General features: G+C 46.8%; 1 protein-coding gene across 1 annotated transcript in view; it reads right to left on the reverse strand.

The window, feature by feature from the left end:
- cntn5 (contactin 5) overlaps positions 1-20,502 on the reverse strand; it is a 559,219-nt gene that overhangs the window by 354,240 nt on the left and 184,477 nt on the right. The window contains exon 2 of the mRNA XM_090219183.1: positions 17,366-17,485. Within this exon, the coding sequence (XP_090075309.1) occupies positions 17,366-17,420 (55 nt within the window). The 5' untranslated portion in view covers positions 17,421-17,485. The remainder of the gene's footprint in view (positions 1-17,365; positions 17,486-20,502) is intronic.

The following is a 20,502-nucleotide window of genomic DNA, read 5'->3' on the forward strand; positions in this document are numbered from 1 at the left end:
GGGGGGTCACATTGGGTCTATGAGTTGTGGTTCACTTTGAGTCTATGAGTTGGGGTAAAGGGATCACATTGGGACTATGAGTTTGGGGGTAGATGGATCACATTGGGTCTATGAGTTGGTGAGGGGTAGAGGGATCACATTGGGTTTATGAGTTGGGGGGTAGAGGGATCACATTGGGTCTATGAGTTGGGGGTAGCGGGATCATATTGGGTTTATGAGTTGGTGGGTAGAGGGATCACATTGGGTCTATGAGTTGGTGGGGGTAGAGGGATCACATTGGGTTTATGAGTTGGGGGTAGAGGGATCACATTGGGTCTATGCGTTGGGGGTGGAGGGAACATATTGGGTTCATGAGTTGGGGGGTAGAGGGATCATATTGGGTCTATGAGTTGGGGGGTCACATTGAGTCTATGAGTTGGGGGGTCACATTGGGTCTATGAGTTGGGGGGGGTAGAGGGATCATATTGGGTCTATGAGTTGGGGAGTAACACTGGGTCTATGAGTTGGGGGGTAACATTGGGTCTATGAGTTGGGGGGTCACATTGGGTCTATGAGTTGGGGGGTCACTTTGGGTCTATGAGTTGGGAGTAAAGGGATCACATAGGGACTATGAGTTGGGGGGGTAGAGGGATCATATTGGGTTTATGAGTTGGGGGGGTAGAGGGATCATATTGGGTCTATGAGTTGGGGAGTAACACTGGGTCTATGAGTTGGGGGGTAACATTGGGTCTATGAGTTGGGGGGTCACATTGGGTCTATGAGTTGGGGGGTCACTTTGGGTCTATGAGTTGGGGGTAAAGGGATCACATTGGGACTATGAGTTGGGGGGGTAGAGGGATCATATTGGGTTTATGAGTTGGGGGGGTAGAGGGATCATATTGGGTTTATGAGTTGGGGGGGTAGAGGGATCATATTGGGTTTATGAGTTGGGGGGTAGAGGGATCATATTGGGTCTATGAGTTGGGGGGTCACATTGGGTCTATGAGTTGGGGGGGGTAGAGGGATCATATTGGGTCTATGAGTTGGGGGGTAACACTGGGTCTATGAGTTGGGGGGTAACATTGGGTCTATGAGTTGGGGGGTCACATTGGGTCTATGAGTTGGGGGGTCACTTTGGGTCTATGAGTTGGGGGTAAAGGGATCACATTGGGACTATGAGTTGGGGGGGTAGATGGATCACATTGGGTCTATGAGTTGGTGAGGGGTAGAGGGATCACATTGGGTTTATGAGTTGGGGGGTAGAGGGATCACATTGGGTCTATGAGTTGGGGGTAGAGGGATCATATTGGGTTTATGAGTTGGTGGGTAGAGGGATCACATTGGGTCTATGAGTTGGGGGTAGAGGGATCACATTGGGTCTATGAGTTGGGGGTAGAGGGATCATATTGGGTTTATGAATTGGTGGGTAGAGGGACCACATTGGGTCTATGAGTTGGGGGGTCACTTTGGGTCTATGCGTTGGGGGTGGAGGGATCATATTGGGTCTATGAGTTGGGGAGTCACATTGGGTCTATGAGTTGGGGGGTCACATTGGGTCTATGAGTTTGGGGGTCACATTGGGTCTATGAGTTGGGGGGTAACTTTGGGTCTATGTGTTGGGGGTGGAGGGATCATATTTGGGTTTATGAGTTGGGGGTAGAGGGATCACATTGGGTTTATGAGTTGGGGGTGGAGGGATCACATTGGGTTTATGAGTTGGGGGGGTAGAGGGATCACATTGGTTTATGAGTTGGGGGTCACTTTGGGTCTATGAGTTGGGGGTCACTTTGGGTCTATGAGTTGGGGGGTCACTTTGGGTCCATGAGTTGGGGGTAGAGGGATCACATTGGGACTATGAGTTGGGGGGGGGGGGGGTAGATGGATCACATTGGGTCTATGAGTTGGTGAGGGGTAGAGGGATCACATTGGGTTTATGAGTTGGGGGGTAGAGGGATCACATTGGGTCTATGAGTTGGGGGTAGAGGGATCATATTGGGTTTATGAGTTGGTGGGTAGAGGGATCACATTGGGTCTATGAGTTGGGGGTAGAGGGATCACATTGGGTCTATGAGTTGGGGGTAGAGGGATCACATTGGGTCTATGAGTTGGGGGGTCACTTTGGGTCTATGCGTTGGGGGTGGAGGGATCATATTGGGTTTATGAGTTGGGGGTAGAGGGATCATATTGGGTCTATGAGTTGGGGAGTCACATTGGGTCTATGAGTTGGGGGGTCACATTGGGTCTATGAGTTTGGGGGTCACATTGGGTCTATGAGTTGGGGGGTAACTTTGGGTCTATGTGTTGGGGGTGGAGGGATCATATTTGGGTTTATGAGTTGGGGGTAGAGGGATCACATTGGGTTTATGAGTTGGGGGTGGAGGGATCACATTGGGTTTATGAGTTGGGGGGGGTAGAGGGATCACATTGGTTTATGAGTTGGGGGTCACTTTGGGTCTATGAGTTGGGGGTCACTTTGGGTCTATGAGTTGGGGGGTCACTTTGGGTCCATGAGTTGGGGGTAGAGGGATCACATTGGGACTATGAGTTGGGGGGGGGGGGGTAGATGGATCACATTGGGTCTATGAGTTGGTGAGGGGTAGAGGGATCACATTGGGTTTATGATTTGGGGGGTCGAGGGATCACATTGGGTCTATGAGTTGGGGGTAGAGGGATCACATTGGGTTTATGAGTTGGGGGTAGAGGGATCACATTGGGTTTATGAGTTGGGGGGGTAGAGGGATCATATTGGGTCTATAAGTTGGGGGTAGAGGGATCATATTGGGTTTATGAGTTGGTGGGTAGAGGGATCACATTGGGTCTATGAGTTGGGGGTAGAGGGATCACATTGGGTCTATGAGTTGGGGGTAGAGGGATCATATTGGGTTTATGAATTGGTGGGTAGAGGGATAACATTGGGTCTATGAGTTGGGGGGTCACTTTGGGTCTATGCGTTGGGGGTGGAGGGATCATATTGGGTTTATGAGTTGGGGGTAGAGGGATCATATTGGGTCTATGAGTTGGGGAGTCACATTGGGTCTATGAGTTGGGGGGTCACATTGGGTCTATGAGTTTGGGGGTCACATTGGGTCTATGAGTTGGGGGGTAACTTTGGGTCTATGTGTTGGGGGTGGAGGGATCATATTTGGGTTTATGAGTTGGGGGTAGAGGGATCACATTGGGTCTATGAGTTGGGGGTAGAGGGATCATATTGGGTTTATGAATTGGTGGGTAGAGGGATCACATTGGGTCTATGAGTTGGGGGGTCACTTTGGGTCTATGCGTTGGGGGTGGAGGGATCATATTGGGTTCATGAGTTGGGGGTAGAGGGATCATATTGGGTCTATGAGTTGGGGAGTCACATTGGGTCTATGAGTTGGGGGGTCACATTGGGTCTATGAGTTTGGGGGTCACATATTGTCTATGTGTTGGGGGTGGAGGGATCATATTTGGGTTTATGAGTTGGGGGTAGAGGGATCATATTGGGTTTTTGAGTTGGGGGGTAGAGGGATCACATTGGGTTTATGAGTTGGGGGTGGAGGGATCACATTGGGTTTATGAGTTGGGGGGGGGGTAGAGGGATCACATTGGTTTATGAGTTGGGGGGTCACTTTGGGTCCATGAGTTGGGGGTAGAGGGATCACATTGGGACTATGAGTTGGGGGGGGGGGGGGTAGATGGATCACATTGGGTCTATGAGTTGGTGAGGGGTAGAGGGATCACATTGGGTTTATGATTTGGGGGGTAGAGGGATCACATTGGGTCTATGAGTTGGGGGTAGAGGGATCACATTGGGTTTATGAGTTGGGGTAGAGGGATCACATTGGGTTTATGAGTTGGGGGGGTAGAGGGATCATATTGGGTTTATGAGTTGGTGGGTAGAGGGATCACATTGGGAATATGAGTTGGGGGTAGAGGGATCATATTGGGTTTATGAGTTGGGGGGGTCACATTGGGTCTATGAGTTGATTGGTAACATTGGGTCTATGAGTTGGGGGTCACTTTGGGTCTATGAGTTGGGGTGGGGGTAGAGGGATCGTATTGGGTCTATGTGTTGGTGAGGGGTAGAGGGATCACATTGGGTTTATGAGTTGGGGGGTAGAGGGATCACATTGGGTCTATGAGTTGGGGGTAGAGGGATCATATTGGGTTTATGAGTTGGTGGGTAGAGGGATCACAGTGGGTCTATGAGTTGGTGGGGGTAGAGGGATCACATTGGGTTTATGAGTTGGGGGTAGAGGGATCACATTGGGTCTACGAGTTGGGGGGGGTCACATTGGGTCTATGAGTTGAGGGGTAACATTGGGTCTATGAGTTGGGGGTCACTTTGGGTCTATGAGTTGGGGGGGGTAGAGGGATCATATTGGGTCTATGTGTTGGTGAGGGGTGGAGGGATCACATTGGGTTTATGAGTTGGGGGGTAGAGGGATCACATTGGGTCTATGAGTTGGGGGTAGAGGGATCATATTGGGTTTATGAGTTGGTGGTTAGAGGGATCACATTGGGTCTATGAGTTGGTGGGGGTAGAGGGATCACATTGGGTTTATGAGTTGGGGGTAGAGGGATCACATTGGGTCTACGAGTTGGGGGTAGAGGGATCATATTGGGACTATGAGTTGGTGGGTAGAGGGATCATATTGGGTTTAAGAGTTGGTGGGTAGAGGGATCACATTGGGTTTCTGAGTTGGGGGTAGAGGGATCACATTGGGTTTATGAGTTGGGGGGGGGGGGGTAGAGGGATCACATTGAGTTTATGAGTTGGGGGGGTAGAGGGATCATATTGGGTTTATGAGTTGGGGGGGTAGAGGGATCATATTGGGTTTATGAGTTGGGGGGGTCGAGGGATCATATTGGGTCTATGAGTTGGGGGTCACATTGGGTCTATGAGCTGGGGGGTAACACTGGGTCTATGATTTGGGGGGTAACATTGGGTCTATGAGTTGGGGGGTCACTTTGGGTCTATGCGTTGGGGGTGGAGGGATCATATTGGGTTCATGAGTTGGGGGGTAGAGGGATCATATTGGGTCTATGAGTTGGGGGGTCACATTGAGTCTATGAGTTGGGGGGTCACATTGGGTCTATGAGTTGGGTAGGTAGTGGGATCATATTGGGTTTATGAATTGGGGGGGTAGAGGGATCATATTGGGTCTATGAGTTGGGGGGTCACATTGGGTCTATGAGTTGGGGGGTAACACTGGGTCTATGAGTTGGGGGGTAACATTGGGTCTATGAGTTGGGGGGTCACATTGGGTCTATGAGTTGGTGAGGGGTAGAGGGATCACATTGGGTTTATGAGTTGGGGGGTAGAGGGATCACATTGGGTCTATGAGTTGGGGGTAGAGGGATCATATTGGGTTTATGAGTTGGTGGGTAGAGGGATCACATTGGGTCTTGAGGGTAGAGGGATCACATTGGGTTTATGAGTTGGGGGGGTACAGGGATCATATTGGGTCTATGAGTTGGGGGTAGAGGGATCATATTGGGTTCATGAGTTGGTGGGTAGAGGGATCACATTGGTAATATGAGTTGGGGGTAGAGGTATCATATTGGGTTCATGAGTTGGTGGGTAGAGGGATCACATTGGGTCTTGGGGGTAGAGGGATCACATTGGGTTTATGAGTTGGGGGTAGAGGGATCACATTGGGTTCATGAGTTGGTGGGTAGAGGGATCACATTGGTAATATGAGTTGGGGGTAGAGGGATCATATTGGGTTCATGAGTTGGGGGGTAGAGGGATCACATTGGGTCTTGGGGGTAGAGGGATCACATTGGGTTTATGAGTTGGGGGTAGAGGGATCACATTGGGTTCATGAGTTGGTGGGTAGAGGGATCACATTGGTAATATGAGTTGGGGGTAGAGGGATCATATTGGGTTCATGAGTTGGGGGGGTCACATTGGGTCTATGAGTTGAGTGGTAACATTGGGTCTATGAGTTGGGGGTCACTTTGGGTCTATGAGTTGGGGGGGGGGGTAGAGGGATCGTATTGGGTCTATGTGTTGGTGAGGGGTAGAGGGATCACATTGGGTTTATGAGTTGGGGGTAGAGGGATCATATTGGGTTTATGAGTTGGTGGGTAGAGGGATCACATTGGGTCTATGAGTTGGTGGGGGTAGAGGGATCACATTGTGTTTATGAGTTGGGGGTAGAGGGATCACATTGGGTCTACGAGTTGGGGGTAGAGGGATCATATTGGGACTATGAGTTGGTTGGTAGAGGGATCATATTGGGTTTATGAGTTGGTGGGTAGAGGGATCACATTGGGTTTCTGAGTTGGGGGTAGAGGGATCACATTGGGTTTATGAGTTGGGGGGGGTAGACGGATCACATTGAGTTTATGAGTTGGGGGGTAGAGGGATCATATTGGGTTTATGAGTTGGGGGGGTAGAGGGATCATATTGGGTTTATGATTTGGGGGTGTAGAGGGATCATATTGGGTCTATGAGTTGGGGGGTCACATTGGGTCTATGAGCTGGGGGGTAACACTGGGTCTATGAGTTGGGGGGTAACATTGGGTCTATGAGTTGGGGGGTAACATTGGGTCTATGAGTTGGGGGGTCACTTTGGGTCTATGCGTTGGGGGTGGAGGGATCATATTGGGTTCATGAGTTGGGGGGTAGAGGGATCATATTGGGTCTATGAGTTGGGGGGTCACATTGAGTCTATGAGTTGGGGGGTCACATTGGATCTATGAGTTGGGGGGTCACATTGGGTCTATGAGTTTGGGGGTCACATTGGGTCTATGAGTTGGGGGTAGAGGGATCACATTGGGTCTACGAGTTGGGGGTAGAGGGATCTTATTGGGACTATGAGTTGGTGGGTAGAGGGATCATATTGGGTTTATGAGTTGGGGGGGTAGAGGAATCATATTGGGTTTATGAGTTGGGGGGGGGGTAGAGGGATCATATTGGGTCTATGAGTTGGGGGGTCACATTGGGTCTATGAGTTGGGGGGTGACACTGGGTCTATGAGTTGGGGGGTAACTTTGGGTTTATGAGTTGGGGGTCACTTTGGGTCTATGAGTTGGGGGGTCACTTTGGGTCTATGCGGGGTTGGAGGGATTATATTGGGTTCATGAGTTGGGGGGTAGAGGGATCATATTGGGTCTATGAGTTGGGGGGTCACATTGAGTCTATGAGTTGGAGGGTCACATTGGGTCTATGAGTTGGGGGGTCACATTGGGTCTATGAGTTTGGGGGTCACATTGGGTCTATGAGTTGTGGGGTCACATTGGGTCTATGCGTTGGGGGTGGAGGGATCACATTGGGTTTATGAGTTGGGGGGGTAGAGGGATCACATTGGGTTTATGAGTTGGGGGGTCAATTTGGGTCTATGCGTTGGGGGTGGAGGGATCATATTTGGGTTTATGAGTTGGGGGTGGAGGGATCATATTTGGGTCTATGAGTTGGGGGGTAGTGGCATCACATTGGGTTTATGAGTTGGGGGTAGAGGGATCATATTGGGTTTATGAGTTGGTGGGTAGAGGGATCAAATTGGGTCTATGAGTTGGTGGGGGTAGAGGGATCACATTGGGTTTATGAGTTGGGGGTAGAGGGATCACATTGGGTCTACGAGTTGGGGGTAGAGGGATCATATTGGGACTATGAGTTGGTGGGTAGAGGGATCTTATTGGGTTTATGCGTTGGTGGGTAGAGGGATCACATTGGGTTTCTGAGTTGGGGGTAGAGGGATCACATTGGGTTCATGAGTTGGGGGGGGGGTAGAGGGATCACATTGAGGTTATGAGTTGGGGGGTAGAGGGATCATATTGGGTTTATGAGTTGGGGGGGTAGAGGGATCATATTGGGTTTATGATTTGGGGTGTAGAGGGATCATATTGGGTCTATGAGTTGGGGGGTCACATTGGGTCTATGAGTTGGGGGGTAACACTGGGTCTATGAGTTGGGGGGTAACACTGGGTCTATGAGTTGGGGCGTAACATTGGGTTTATGAGTTGGGGGGTCACATTGGGTCTATGAGTTGTGGGGTCACTTTGGGTATATGCATTGGGGGTGGAGGGATCACATTGGGTTTATGAGTTGGGGGGTGTAGAGGGATCACATTGGGTTTATGAGTTGGGGGGTCAATTTGGGTCTATGCGTTGGGGGTGGAGGGATCATATTTGGGTTTATGAGTTGGGGGTGGAGGGATCATATTTGGGTCTATGAGTTGCGGGGTAGTGGGATCACATTGGGTTTATGAGTTGGGGGTGGAGGGATTACATTGGGTTTATGAGTTGGGGGTAGAGGGATCACATTGAGTTTATGAGTTGGGGGTGGAGGGATTACATTGGGTTTATGAGTTGGGGGTAGAGGGATCACATTGAGTTTATGAGTTGGTGGGTAGAGGGATCATATTGGGTTTATGAGTTGGGGGGGTAGAGGAATCATATTGGGTTTATGAGTTGGGGGGGGGGTAGAGGGATCATATTGGGTCTATGAGTTGGGGGGTCACATTGGGTCTATGAGTTGGGGGGTGACACTGGGTCTATGAGTTGGGGGGTAACTTTGGGTTTATGAGTTGGGGGTCACTTTGGGTCTATGAGTTGGGGGGTCACTTTGGGTCTATGCGGGGGTGGAGGGATTATATTGGGTTCATGAGTTGGGGGGTAGAGGGATCATATTGGGTCTATGAGTTGGGGGGTCACATTGAGTCTATGAGTTGGAGGGTCACATTGGGTCTATGAGTTGGGGGGTCACATTGGGTCTATGAGTTTGGGGGTCACATTGGGTCTATGAGTTGTGGGGTCACATTGGGTCTATGCGTTGGGGGTGGAGGGATCACATTGGGTTTATGAGTTGGGGGGGTAGAGGGATCACATTGGGTTTATGAGTTGGGGGGTCAATTTGGGTCTATGCGTTGGGGGTGGAGGGATCATATTTGGGTTTATGAGTTGGGGGTGGAGGGATCATATTTGGGTCTATGAGTTGGGGGGTAGTGGCATCACATTGGGTTTATGAGTTGGGGGTAGAGGGATCATATTGGGTTTATGAGTTGGTGGGTAGAGGGATCACATTGGGTCTATGAGTTGGTGGGGGTAGAGGGATCACATTGGGTTTATGAGTTGGGGGTAGAGGGATCACATTGGGTCTACGAGTTGGGGGTAGAGGGATCATATTGGGACTATGAGTTGGTGGGTAGAGGGATCTTATTGGGTTTATACGTTGGTGGGTAGAGGGATCACATTGGGTTTCTGAGTTGGGGGTAGAGGGATCACATTGGGTTCATGAGTTGGGGGGGGGTAGAGGGATCACATTGAGGTTATGAGTTGGGGGGTAGAGGGATCATATTGGGTTTATGAGTTGGGGGGGGTAGAGGGATCATATTGGGTTTATGATTTGGGGTGTAGAGGGATCATATTGGGTCTATGAGTTGGGGGGTCACATTGGGTCTATGAGTTGGGGGGTAACACTGGGTCTATGAGTTGGGGGGTAACACTGGGTCTATGAGTTGGGGCGTAACATTGGGTTTATGAGTTGGGGGGTCACATTGGGTCTATGAGTTGTGGGGTCACTTTGGGTATATGCATTGGGGGTGGAGGGATCACATTGGGTTTATGAGTTGGGGGGTGTAGAGGGATCACATTGGGTTTATGAGTTGGGGGGTCAATTTGGGTCTATGCGTTGGGGGTGGAGGGATCATATTTGGGTTTATGAGTTGGGGGTGGAGGGATCATATTTGGGTCTATGAGTTGCGGGGTAGTGGGATCACATTGGGTTTATGAGTTGGGGGTGGAGGGATTACATTGGGTTTATGAGTTGGGGGTAGAGGGATCACATTGAGTTTATGAGTTGGGGGTGGAGGGATCATATTTGGGTCTATGAGTTGGGGGGTAGTGGGATCACATTGGGTTTATGAGTTGGGGGTGGAGGGATCACATTGGGTTTATGAGTTGGGGGTAGAGGGATCACATTGAGTTTATAAGTTGGGGGGTAGAGAGATCACATTGGGTTTATGAGTTGGGGGGGGGGGGGGGTAGAGGGATCATATTGGGTTTATGAGTTGGGGGTAGAGGGATCACATTGGATTTATGAGTTGGGGGTGGGGTCACATTGGGTTCATGAGTTGGGGTGATAGCAGGATCATATTGGGTTTATGAGTTGGGGAGTAGAGGGATCATATTGGGTTCATGAGTTGGGGGGTGAAGGTATCACATTGGGTTTATGTGTTGGGGGGGCCACTTTGGGTCTATGAGTTGGAGGGGTAGAGGGTTAAAATTGGGTTCATGAGTTGCGGTGTAGAGGGACTATATTGGGTTTATGATTTGCGAGATAGAGGGATTACATAGGGTATATGAGTTTGGGGGATCACATTGGGTTTATGATTTGGGGGATAGAGCGATTACATAGGGTATATGAGTTTGGGGGATTACATTGGGTTTATGAGTTGGGGGGGGGGGTAGAGGGATCACATTGGGTTTATGACTTGGTGGGTAGAGGGATCACATTGGGTTTATGACTTGGTGGGTAGAGGGATCACATTGGGTTTATGAGTTGGTGGGTAGAGGGATCATATCGGGTTTATGACTTGGGGGGTAGAGGGATCATATTGGATTTATGAGTTGGGGGGGGGTAGAGGGATCATATTGGGTTCATGATTTGGGGGTTAGAGGGATCATATTGGGTTTATGAGTTGGGGGTAGAGGGATCATATTGGGTTTATGAGTTGGGGGTAGAGGGATCACATTGGGTTTATTAGTTGTGGGGGTGTACAGGTGTGAATAACAGCTTTCCTCATGGAAGAAATGACAGCATGCATGTGTATCTGAAAGACGTTTTACCTCTTGCCACGGAACTTGCACACTCTCATATACACAAGGAAATGAACAAGGAGGGTTTTACAAGGGGTTCTACTACAAGGGGTCCTACTACATTTTAATCGTTATCATTTTACTGAGCTACTTCAGTCCTTTAACATATATCAGAAGTGCATTCCCCCAAACCAGGGCTCCAGACATCCTTTTCCTGACATGTGGCATCGGTGCCAGTAACCTTCTCAGTTAGAGGCACCAGACCATGATTTTGTCACACCCCAAAGAATTGCAAGGTCACGCAATAGAACACATTTGTAATCATCTTATTAATTCAATATCAAGTCATTCCCAGTGCTTAATTAATAAGTGTAAATAGACTACTGAGATGTTTTCAAGAAATACATATTTCATCAATCTGTTATATTCTAACATGGCCAAGCAGGAATGCATGATTCAAATATACAGTGCCTTGCGAAAGTATTCGGCCCCTTTGAACTTTGCGACCTTTTGCCACATTTCAGGCTTCAAACATAAAGATATAAAACTGTATTTTTTTGTGAAGAATCAACAACAAGTGGGACACAATCATGAAGTGGAACGACATTTATTGGATATTTCAAACTTTTTTAACAAATCAAAAACTGACAAATTGGGCGTGCAAAATTATTCAGCCCCCTTAAGTTAATACTTTGTAGCGCCACCTTTTGCTGCGATTACAGCTGTAAGTCGCTTGGGGTATGTCTCTATCAGTTTTGCACATCGAGAGACTGAATTTTTTTCCCATTCCTCCTTGCAAAACAGCTTGAGCTCAGTGAGGTTGGATGGAGAGCATTTGTGAACAGCAGTTTTCAGTTCTTTCCACAGATTCTCGATTGGATTCAGGTCTGGACTTTGACTTGGCCATTCTAACACCTGGATATGTTTATTTTTTAACCATTCCATTGTAGATTTTGCTTTATGTTTTGGATCATTGTCTTGTTGGAAGACAAATCTCCGTCCCAGTCTCAGGTCTTTTGCAGACTCCATCAGGTTTTCTTCCAGAATGGTCCTGTATTTGGCTCCATCCACCTTCCCATCAATTTTAACCATCTTCCCTGTCCCTGCTGAAGAAAAGCAGGCCCAAACCATGATGCTGCCACCACCATGTTTGACAGTGGGGATGGTGTGTTCAGCTGTGTTGCTTTTACGCCAAACATAACGTTTTGCATTGTTGCCAAAAAGTAAAATTTTGGTTTCATCTGACCAGAGCACCTTCTTCCACATGTTTGGTGTGTCTCCCAGGTGGCTTGTGGCAAACTTTAAACAACACTTTTTATGGATATCTTTAAGAAATGGCTTTCTTGCCACTCTTCCATAAAGGCCAGATTTGTGCAATATACGACTGATTGTTGTCCTATGGACAGAGTCTCCCACCTCAGCTGTAGATCTCTGCAGTTCATCCAGAGTGATCATGGGCCTCTTGGCTGCATCTCTGATCAGTCTTCTCCTTGTATGAGCTGAAAGTTTAGAGGGACGGCCAGGTCTTGGTAGATTTGCAGTGGTCTGATACTCCTTCCATTTCAATATTATCGCTTGCACAGTGCTCCTTGGGATGTTTAAAGCTTGGGAAATCTTTTTGTATCCAAATCCGGCTTTAAACTTCTTCACAACAGTATCTCGGACCTGCCTGGTGTGTTCCTTGTTCTTCATGATGCTCTCTGCGCTTTTAACGGACCTCTGAGACTATCACAGTGCAGGTGCATTTATACGAAGACTTGATTACACACAGGTGGATTGTATTTATCATCATTAGTCATTTAGGTCAACATTGGATCATTCAGAGATCCTCACTGAACTTCTGGAGAGAGTTTGCTGCACTGAAAGTAAAGGGGCTGAATAATTTTGCACGCCCAATTTTTCAGTTTTTGATTTGTTAAAAAAGTTTGAAATATCCAATAAATGTCGTTCCACTTCATGATTGTGTCCCACTTGTTGTTGATTCTTCACAAAAAAATACAGTTTTATATCTTTATGTTTGAAGCCTGAAATGTGGCAAAAGGTCGCAAAGTTCAAGGGGGCCGAATACTTCCGCAAGGCACTGTATGTGCAGCCTAGTCCCGTGATTGTCGTGCGTTGTGGGTCATGCTATTGTTGTTATATTTTACGGTCAAAATAGGGCTCCAGTATTTCCTTTTTTGTTTTTGTTCAATAGAAATGCATTTGTGTAGATCTTCATGTTCACTAATTTCACGTGTTAATTCATTTAGGGCTAATTCACCACCTGAGGAAGTGGAAACTCAAAAAATATTAACTAGATTGCTACCAATAAATATAACACCTACTGCTTGCATGTAACAGTATATTTGATCGGGTTGGCCGATGCACAATTTGCATGTGCCGTATTTCAAAGCCTTATCAGATATTTTGATTGTAAAACTGTGCTATTAGCTCAATATTATGAGTTGAGAAATACATTATTCCTACAGAAAGCTGAGACCCTCCCCTCTTCAACAGTGACAAAAGTAGTTGCTTCCAAAGCAATTTTTTTATTATTGAATAATCAGTCCTATGAATGTGATGCTACAGTGGTAGCCGGTCCTGTTGTTCCCTCAGGCACCTACATAGTTGGTTTTTGCGACTGCACTTGAAGGAACCTTCAAAGTTCTTGAAATTTTGAGTATTGACTGACCTTCATGTCTTAAAGTAATGATGGACTGTCATTTCTCTTTGCTTATTTGAGCTGTTCTTGTCATAATATGGACTTGGTCTTTTATCATATAGGCCTATCTTCTGTATACCACCCCTACCTTGTTACAACACAACTGAATGGAAATTCCACAAATTACCTTTTAAACAAGGCACATATGTTAATTGAAATGCATTCCAGGTGACTAACTCATGAAGCTGGTTGAGAGAATGCCAAGAGTGTGCAAAGCTGTCATCAAGAGAGAACAGCATGGTTCTCTACATTAGCAGGTATCACCAGCATGGTTCTCTACAGTAGCATGTATCACCAGTAGCAGGTATCACCAGCATGGTTCTCTACAGTAGCAGGTATCAACAGCATGGTTCTCTACAGTTGCAGGCATCACCAGCATGGTTCTCTACAGTAGCAGGCATCACCAGCATGGTTCTCTACAGTAGCAGGTATCACCAGCATGGTTCTCTACAGTAGCAGGCATCACCAGCATGGTTCTCTACAGTAGCAGGCATCAACAGCATGGTTCTCTACAGTAGCAGGTATCACCAGCATGGTTCTCTACAGTAGCAGGTATCACCAGCATGGTTCTCTACAGTAGCAGGCATCACCAGCATGGTTCTCTACAGTAGCAGGTATCACCAGCATGGTTCTCTACAGTAGCAGGTATCACCAGCATGGTTCTCTACAGTAGCAGGCATCACCAGCATGGTTCTCTACAGTAGCAGGCATCACCAGCATGGTTCTCTACAGTAGCAGGTATCACCAGCATGGTTCTCTACAGTAGCAGGCATCACCAGCATGGTTCTCTACAATAGCAGGCATCACCAGCATGGTTCTCTACAGTAGCAGGTATCCCCAGCATGGTTCTCTGCAGTAGCAGGTATCACCAGCATGGTTCTCTACAGTCGAAGGTATCACCAGCATGATTCTCTACAGTAGCAGGCATCACCAGCATTGTTCTCTACAGTAGCAGGTATCACCAGCATGGTTCTCTACAGTAGCAGGCATCACCAGCATGGTTCTCTACAGTAGCAGGCATCACCAGCATGGTTCTCTACAGTAGCAGGCATCACCAGCATGGTTCTCTACAGTAGCAGGTATCACCAGTAGCAGGTATCACCAGCATGGTTCTCTACAATAGCAGGTATCACCAGCATGATTCTCTACAGCAGCAGGCATCACCAGCATGGTTCTCTACAGTAGCAGGCATCACCAGCATGGTTCTCTACAGTAGCAGGTATCACCATTAGCAGCTATCACCAGTAGCAGGCATCACCAGCATGGTTCTCTACAGTAGCAGGTATCACCATTAGCAGCTATCACCAGTAGCAGGTATCACCAGCATGGTTCTCGACAGTAACAGGCATCACCAGCATGGTTCTCTACAGAGGCAGATATCACCAGTAGCAGGTATCACCAGCATGGTTCTCCACAGTAGCAGGTATCACCAGCATGGTTCTCTACAGAGGCAGATATCACCAGTTGCAGGTATCACCAGTAGCAGGCATCACCAGCATGATTCTCTACAGTAGCAGGCATCACCAACATGGTTCTCAACAGTAGCAGGTATCACCAGTGGCAGGTATCACCAGTAGCAGGTATCACCCCACCACCCCATACAACCCCACAACCCCATACAACTCCACCATCCCCATACAACCCCACAACCCCATACAACTCCACCACCCCATACAACCCCACCACCCCATACAACCCCACCACCCCATACAACCCCATACAACCCCACCATATTGCACTTGTGATTTCATGAATATGAAAATGTTTAATAATATTATTTGACTGAGGCGCTATGCTATTCAGCGGTTGCTGATGACAATTATCCCATAACCCCATACAACCCCACCACCCCATACAACCCCATACAACCCCACCACCCCATACAACCCCACCACCCCACCACCCCATTAACCTCTTGAAGCTAGGGGGCACTATTTTTATGTTTGGAAAAATAACATTCCAAAAGTAAACAGACTATTTCTCAGGACCAGATGCTAGAATATGCATATAATTGACAGATTGAGAAAAAAATGAGAGAAAAAAATCCAGAAAATCACATTGTTGGATTTTTAATGAATTTATTTGCAAATTATAGTGGAAAATAAGTATTTGGTCAATAACAAAAGTTTATCTCAATACTTTGTTATATATACCTTTGTTGGCAATGACAGAGGTCAAACGTTTTCTGTAAGTCTTCACAAGGTTTTCACACACTGTTGCTGGTATTTTGGCCCATTCCTCCATGCAGATCTCCTCTAGAGCAGTGATGTTTTGGGGCTGTTGCTGGACAACACGGACTTTAAACTCCCTCCAAAGATTGTCTATGGGGTTGAGATCTGGAGACTGGCTAGGCCACTCCAGGACCTTGAAATGCTTCTTATGAAGCCACTCCTTCATTGCCCGGGCGGTGTGTTTGGGATCATTGTCATGCTGAAAGACCCAGCCATCTTCAATGCCCTTGCTGATGGAAGGAGGTTTTCACTCAAAATCTCACGATACATGGCCCCGTTCATTCTTTCCTTTACACGGATCAGTTGTCCTGGTCCCTTTGCAGAAAAACAGCCCCAAAGCATGATGTTTCCACCCCCATGCTTCACAGTAGGTATGGTGTTCTTTGGATGCAACTCAGCATTCTTTGTCCTCCAAACACGACGAGTTGAGTTTTTACCAAAAGTTATATTTTGGTTTCATCTGACCATATGACATTCTCCCAATCTTCTTCTGGATCATCCAAATGCTCTCTAGCAAACTTCAGACGGGCCTGGACATGTACTGGCTTAAGCAGGGGGACACGTCTGGCACTGCAGGATTTGAGTCCCTGGCGGCGTAGTGTGTTACTGATGGTAGGCTTTGTTACTTTGGTCCCAGCTCTCTGCAGGTCATTCACTAGGTCCCCCCGTGTGGTTCTGGGATTTTTGCTCACCGTTCTTGTGATCATTTTGACCCCACGGGGTGAGATCTTGCGTGGAGCCCCAGATCGAGGGAGATTATCATTGGTCTTGTATGTCTTCTATTTCCTAATAATTGCTCCCACAGTTGATTTCTTCAAACCAAGCTGCTTACCTATTGCAGATTCAGTCTTCCCAGCCTGGTGCAGGTCTACAATTTTGTTTCTGGTGTCTTTGGGCTTGGCCATAGTGGAGTTTGGAGTGTGACTGTTTGAGGTTATGGACAGGTGTCTTTTATACTGATAACAAGTTCAAACAGATGCCATTAATACAGGTAACGATTGAAGGACAGGGGAGCCTCTTAAAGAAGAAGTTACAGGTCTGTGAGAGCCAGAAATCTTGCTTGTTCGTAGGTGACAAAATACTTATTTTCCACCATAATTTGCAAATAAATTCATAAAAAATCCTACAATGTAATTTTCTGGATTTTTTTTCTCATTTGTCTGTCATAGTTGAAGTGTACCTATGATGACAATTACAGGCCTCTCTCATCTTTTTAAGTGGGAGAACTTGCACAATTGGTGGCTGACTAAATACGTTTTTGCCCCACTGTATATAGTGTGTGCAATTAAGATTGGAATGTGTTGAGTACAGGGAAGTGATTACATGTGGCATGCATTGATAAGGGGAGAGAGCCATGGATTAGTAATGGGGGGAGGTTGAGGTCAGGTCACCTTAAGGGAGAAATAAAAGTTTATGGACCGTATCACTAGTGTCCTGCCTAGCAGTAAAGAACAATGTTTGTACAGATGGTAGGAGGAGATTCAGCCTATGAGGAAGGGTTAAAAATAAGTGCTTGTGTGAAAATGTTTTTGTCTAATGCAGCTGTATTGACGTTCTGTGATGAATTAAACTTGGTTAAGCTTTCATAATGTCCATAGACTTTTTACTCTGAGAATTAGAACCTAACAACTAACTTGCCTAGTTAAATAAAGGTTAAATAATAAATATATATACAACCCAACCCGCCAATACAACCCTACTCCATTACCTGAAAGGCCACTGATGACGGACAGCAGGAGAAGAGGTTTCCATGGCGACCCCATACTTGTTCATGTGGGTCCCCCCCTTCAACAGTGTTGTTAGGTCTGACTCCTCATTAAAGCTGTTCCTGGGAAACAAACACATCAACGTTCAACTAGTTGTGGTCAGCAGGTTTAAAGCTATGTCTAGGACGACAACAACAACATCTCTCAACATCATCTCTCAATGGACAAGCTCATATTGGTTGAATTTCCCAACAAGAAAAAAAACCTTGCAGCATCCCTCTCTCTCTATCCTCTATGTTTGTCTTTCCATCCATCTCTCTCTCCATCCTCTCTCTCTGTCTTTCCATCCCTCTCTCTCCATCCTCTCTCTCTGTCTTTCCATCCCTCTCTCTCCATCCTCTATATCTGTCTTTCCATCCCTCTCTCTCTCCTTCCTCTATCTTTGTCTTTCCATCCCTCTCTCTCTCTCCTTCCTCTCCTCTCACAACAAAGACTTTGATCAACCCTCCTGCTCTATGGATCAACCCTCCTGCTCTATGGATCATAACTAAGACTTGCATCACTATAGATCATTGATAGTTAGCCCTCCTGCATTCTGGATCACAAGACAACGCTTTATAGTAGGGCGGCAGGTAGCCTAGTGGTTAGAGGCAGGTAGCCTAGTGGTTAAAGGCAGGTAGCCTAGTGGTTAGAAGCAGGTAGCCTAGTGGTTAGAGTCAGGTAGCCTAGTGGTTAGAGGCAGGTAGCCTAGTGGTTAGAGGAAGGTAGCCTAGTGGTTAGAGGCAGGTAGCCTAGTGGTTAGAGACAGGTAGCCTAGTGGTTAGAGCAGGTAGCCTAGTGGTTAGAGGCAGGTAGCCTAGTGGTTAGAGGCGGGTAGCCTAGTGGTTAGAGGCGGGTAGCCTAGTGGTTAGAGGAAGGTAGCCTAGTGGTTAGAGGCAGGTAGCCTAGTGGTTAGAGACAGGTAGCCTAGTGGTTAGAGCAGGTAGCCTAGTGGTTAGAGGCAGGTAGCCTAGTGGTTAGAGGCGGGTAGCCTAGTGGTTAGAGGCAGGTAACCTAGTGGTTAGAGCATTGGGCCAGTAACTGAAAGGTTGCTAGATCGAATCCCCGAGCTGACAAGGTAAAAATATGTTGTTCTGCCCGTGAACAAGGCAATTAACCCACTGTTCCCCGGTAGGCAGTCATTGTAAATTAGAATTAGTTCTTAACTGACTTGCCTGGTTAAATAGCAGGTAGCAGGTATTTAACTTGCCTAGTTAAATAAAGGTTAAATAGCAGGTATTTAACATGCCTAGTTAAATAAAGGTGAAATAATTCAAATAAAATAAATAACCCCTCCTGCACTATGGATCATAAAAAAGACTTGCAGCAGACCTAAAGGTTCTTACTGCTTCAGAATCCATTTACTGACTTACTGACCAACAACGGTGAAATGTCAAAGATACAGTGTTAAGATACAGATCGGGCTGTGATGAGATGTATTTTAGGGGTGAGTATGTTTTTGTTTGTCTAGACACAGAACTAGCTTCATTGAAAAAGACCAAGGGTGCATCAGAAAGTGTACCCTATTCCCTATGGGTCCTAATCAAAAGAAGTGCACTATAAACAGAATTGGGTACCATTTGGGATGCACAAATCACCTTCAGGTTGTCTGCTGTGTGGAGATCAGAAGAAGTAAACTGCAGTCAGATCAACTGATATACAGGGTATTTAGTCATGGAGACAATCTCTCACTGTCTGTTTTCAATCATATCCTAAAACTTCTTGACCTTAATCTTAACCTTAAACCATGGAAACATCATCTCTCACTGTCAGTTTTCAATCATATCCTAAAACTTCTTAACCTTAACCCTAACCCATGGAGACATCATCTCTCCCTGTCTGTGTTTGTCTGGTGTTTTCGGTAAGGACCTTAGTGATCACTGTTTTACAGCCTGTGTTCATAATGGCTGCTCAGTGAAATGACCAGTCCTGATTTGTCGCAGATGCTTGCTAAAAAATGTCAATGAGCAAGCCTTCCTTCATAAACTGGCCTCTGTAAAATGGTATAGAATCAGCTTGAGCCCCTCTGTCGAAGATGCTTAGCTTATTTTTTTATATTTTCAGTGGTATTGATAACAAACACGCCCCCATAAAGAAAATGAGATTTAAAAACAGGTTCAGCCCGTGGTTCAACCGTGATATTGCATAGTTACTCCACCTAAAGAATTGCATTTGGTGAAAGGCTTGGCACACGAACACTCTGGCTGATTGGCTCTCGTTAATTTCTCAAATGAGAAATAAGTGCACTCAGGCTATTCGGAAGGCCAAAGTTAGCTAATTTAAGGAGCAGTTGTCTCTCTGTGGGTCTAATCCCAAGAAGTTCTGGAAAACAGTTATTAAAGATCTGGAGAATAAACCCTCCTTCTCACAGCTGCCCATGTCCCTTAAAGTTGATGATGTGGTTGTTACTGACAAGAAGAATATGGCTGAGCTCTTTAATCACCACTTCATTAGGTCAGGATTCCAATTTGACTCCAGGCCTCCTTGCCCGTCCAACATGTCCTCATCTCCCACCCCTTCTAATGTGACTATCCCAAATTGAATCTCCCTGTTTTTCTCCTGCTCTGCTACAAAGTTTGCCCTGCAGGCAGTGACTGAGTCTGAGGTGCTAAAGGAGCTCCTTAAACTTGACCCCAAAAAAACATCTGGGTCAGATGGTTTAGACCCGTTCTTCTTTAAGATTGCTGCCCCTATCATCACATTGCCATCCGTTTTGTCACCAAAGCCCCATATACTACCCACCACTGCAACCTGTATGCTCTCGTTGGCTGGCCCTCGCTTCATATTTGTCGCCAAACCCACTGGCTCCAGGTCATCTATAAGTCTTTGCTAGGTAAAGCCCCGCCTTATCTCAGCTTACTGGTCACCATAGCAGCACCCACCTGTAGCACGCACTCCAGCAGGTATATTTTACTGGTCACCCACAAAGCCAATTCCTCCTTTGGCTGCCTTTCCTTCCAGTTCTCTGCTGCTAATGACTGGAACGAATGGCAAAAATCACTGAAGCTGGAAATTCATATCCCCCCCACTAACTTCAAGCATCAGCTGTCAGAGCAGCTCTCAAATCACTGTACCTGTACATAGCCCATCTGTAAATAGC

Source organism: Oncorhynchus mykiss, chromosome 24 (assembly GCF_057628025.1).
Source record: "Oncorhynchus mykiss isolate SJ-2025 chromosome 24, ASM5762802v1, whole genome shotgun sequence".
NCBI classification, from domain to species: Eukaryota; Metazoa; Chordata; class Actinopteri; order Salmoniformes; family Salmonidae; genus Oncorhynchus; species Oncorhynchus mykiss.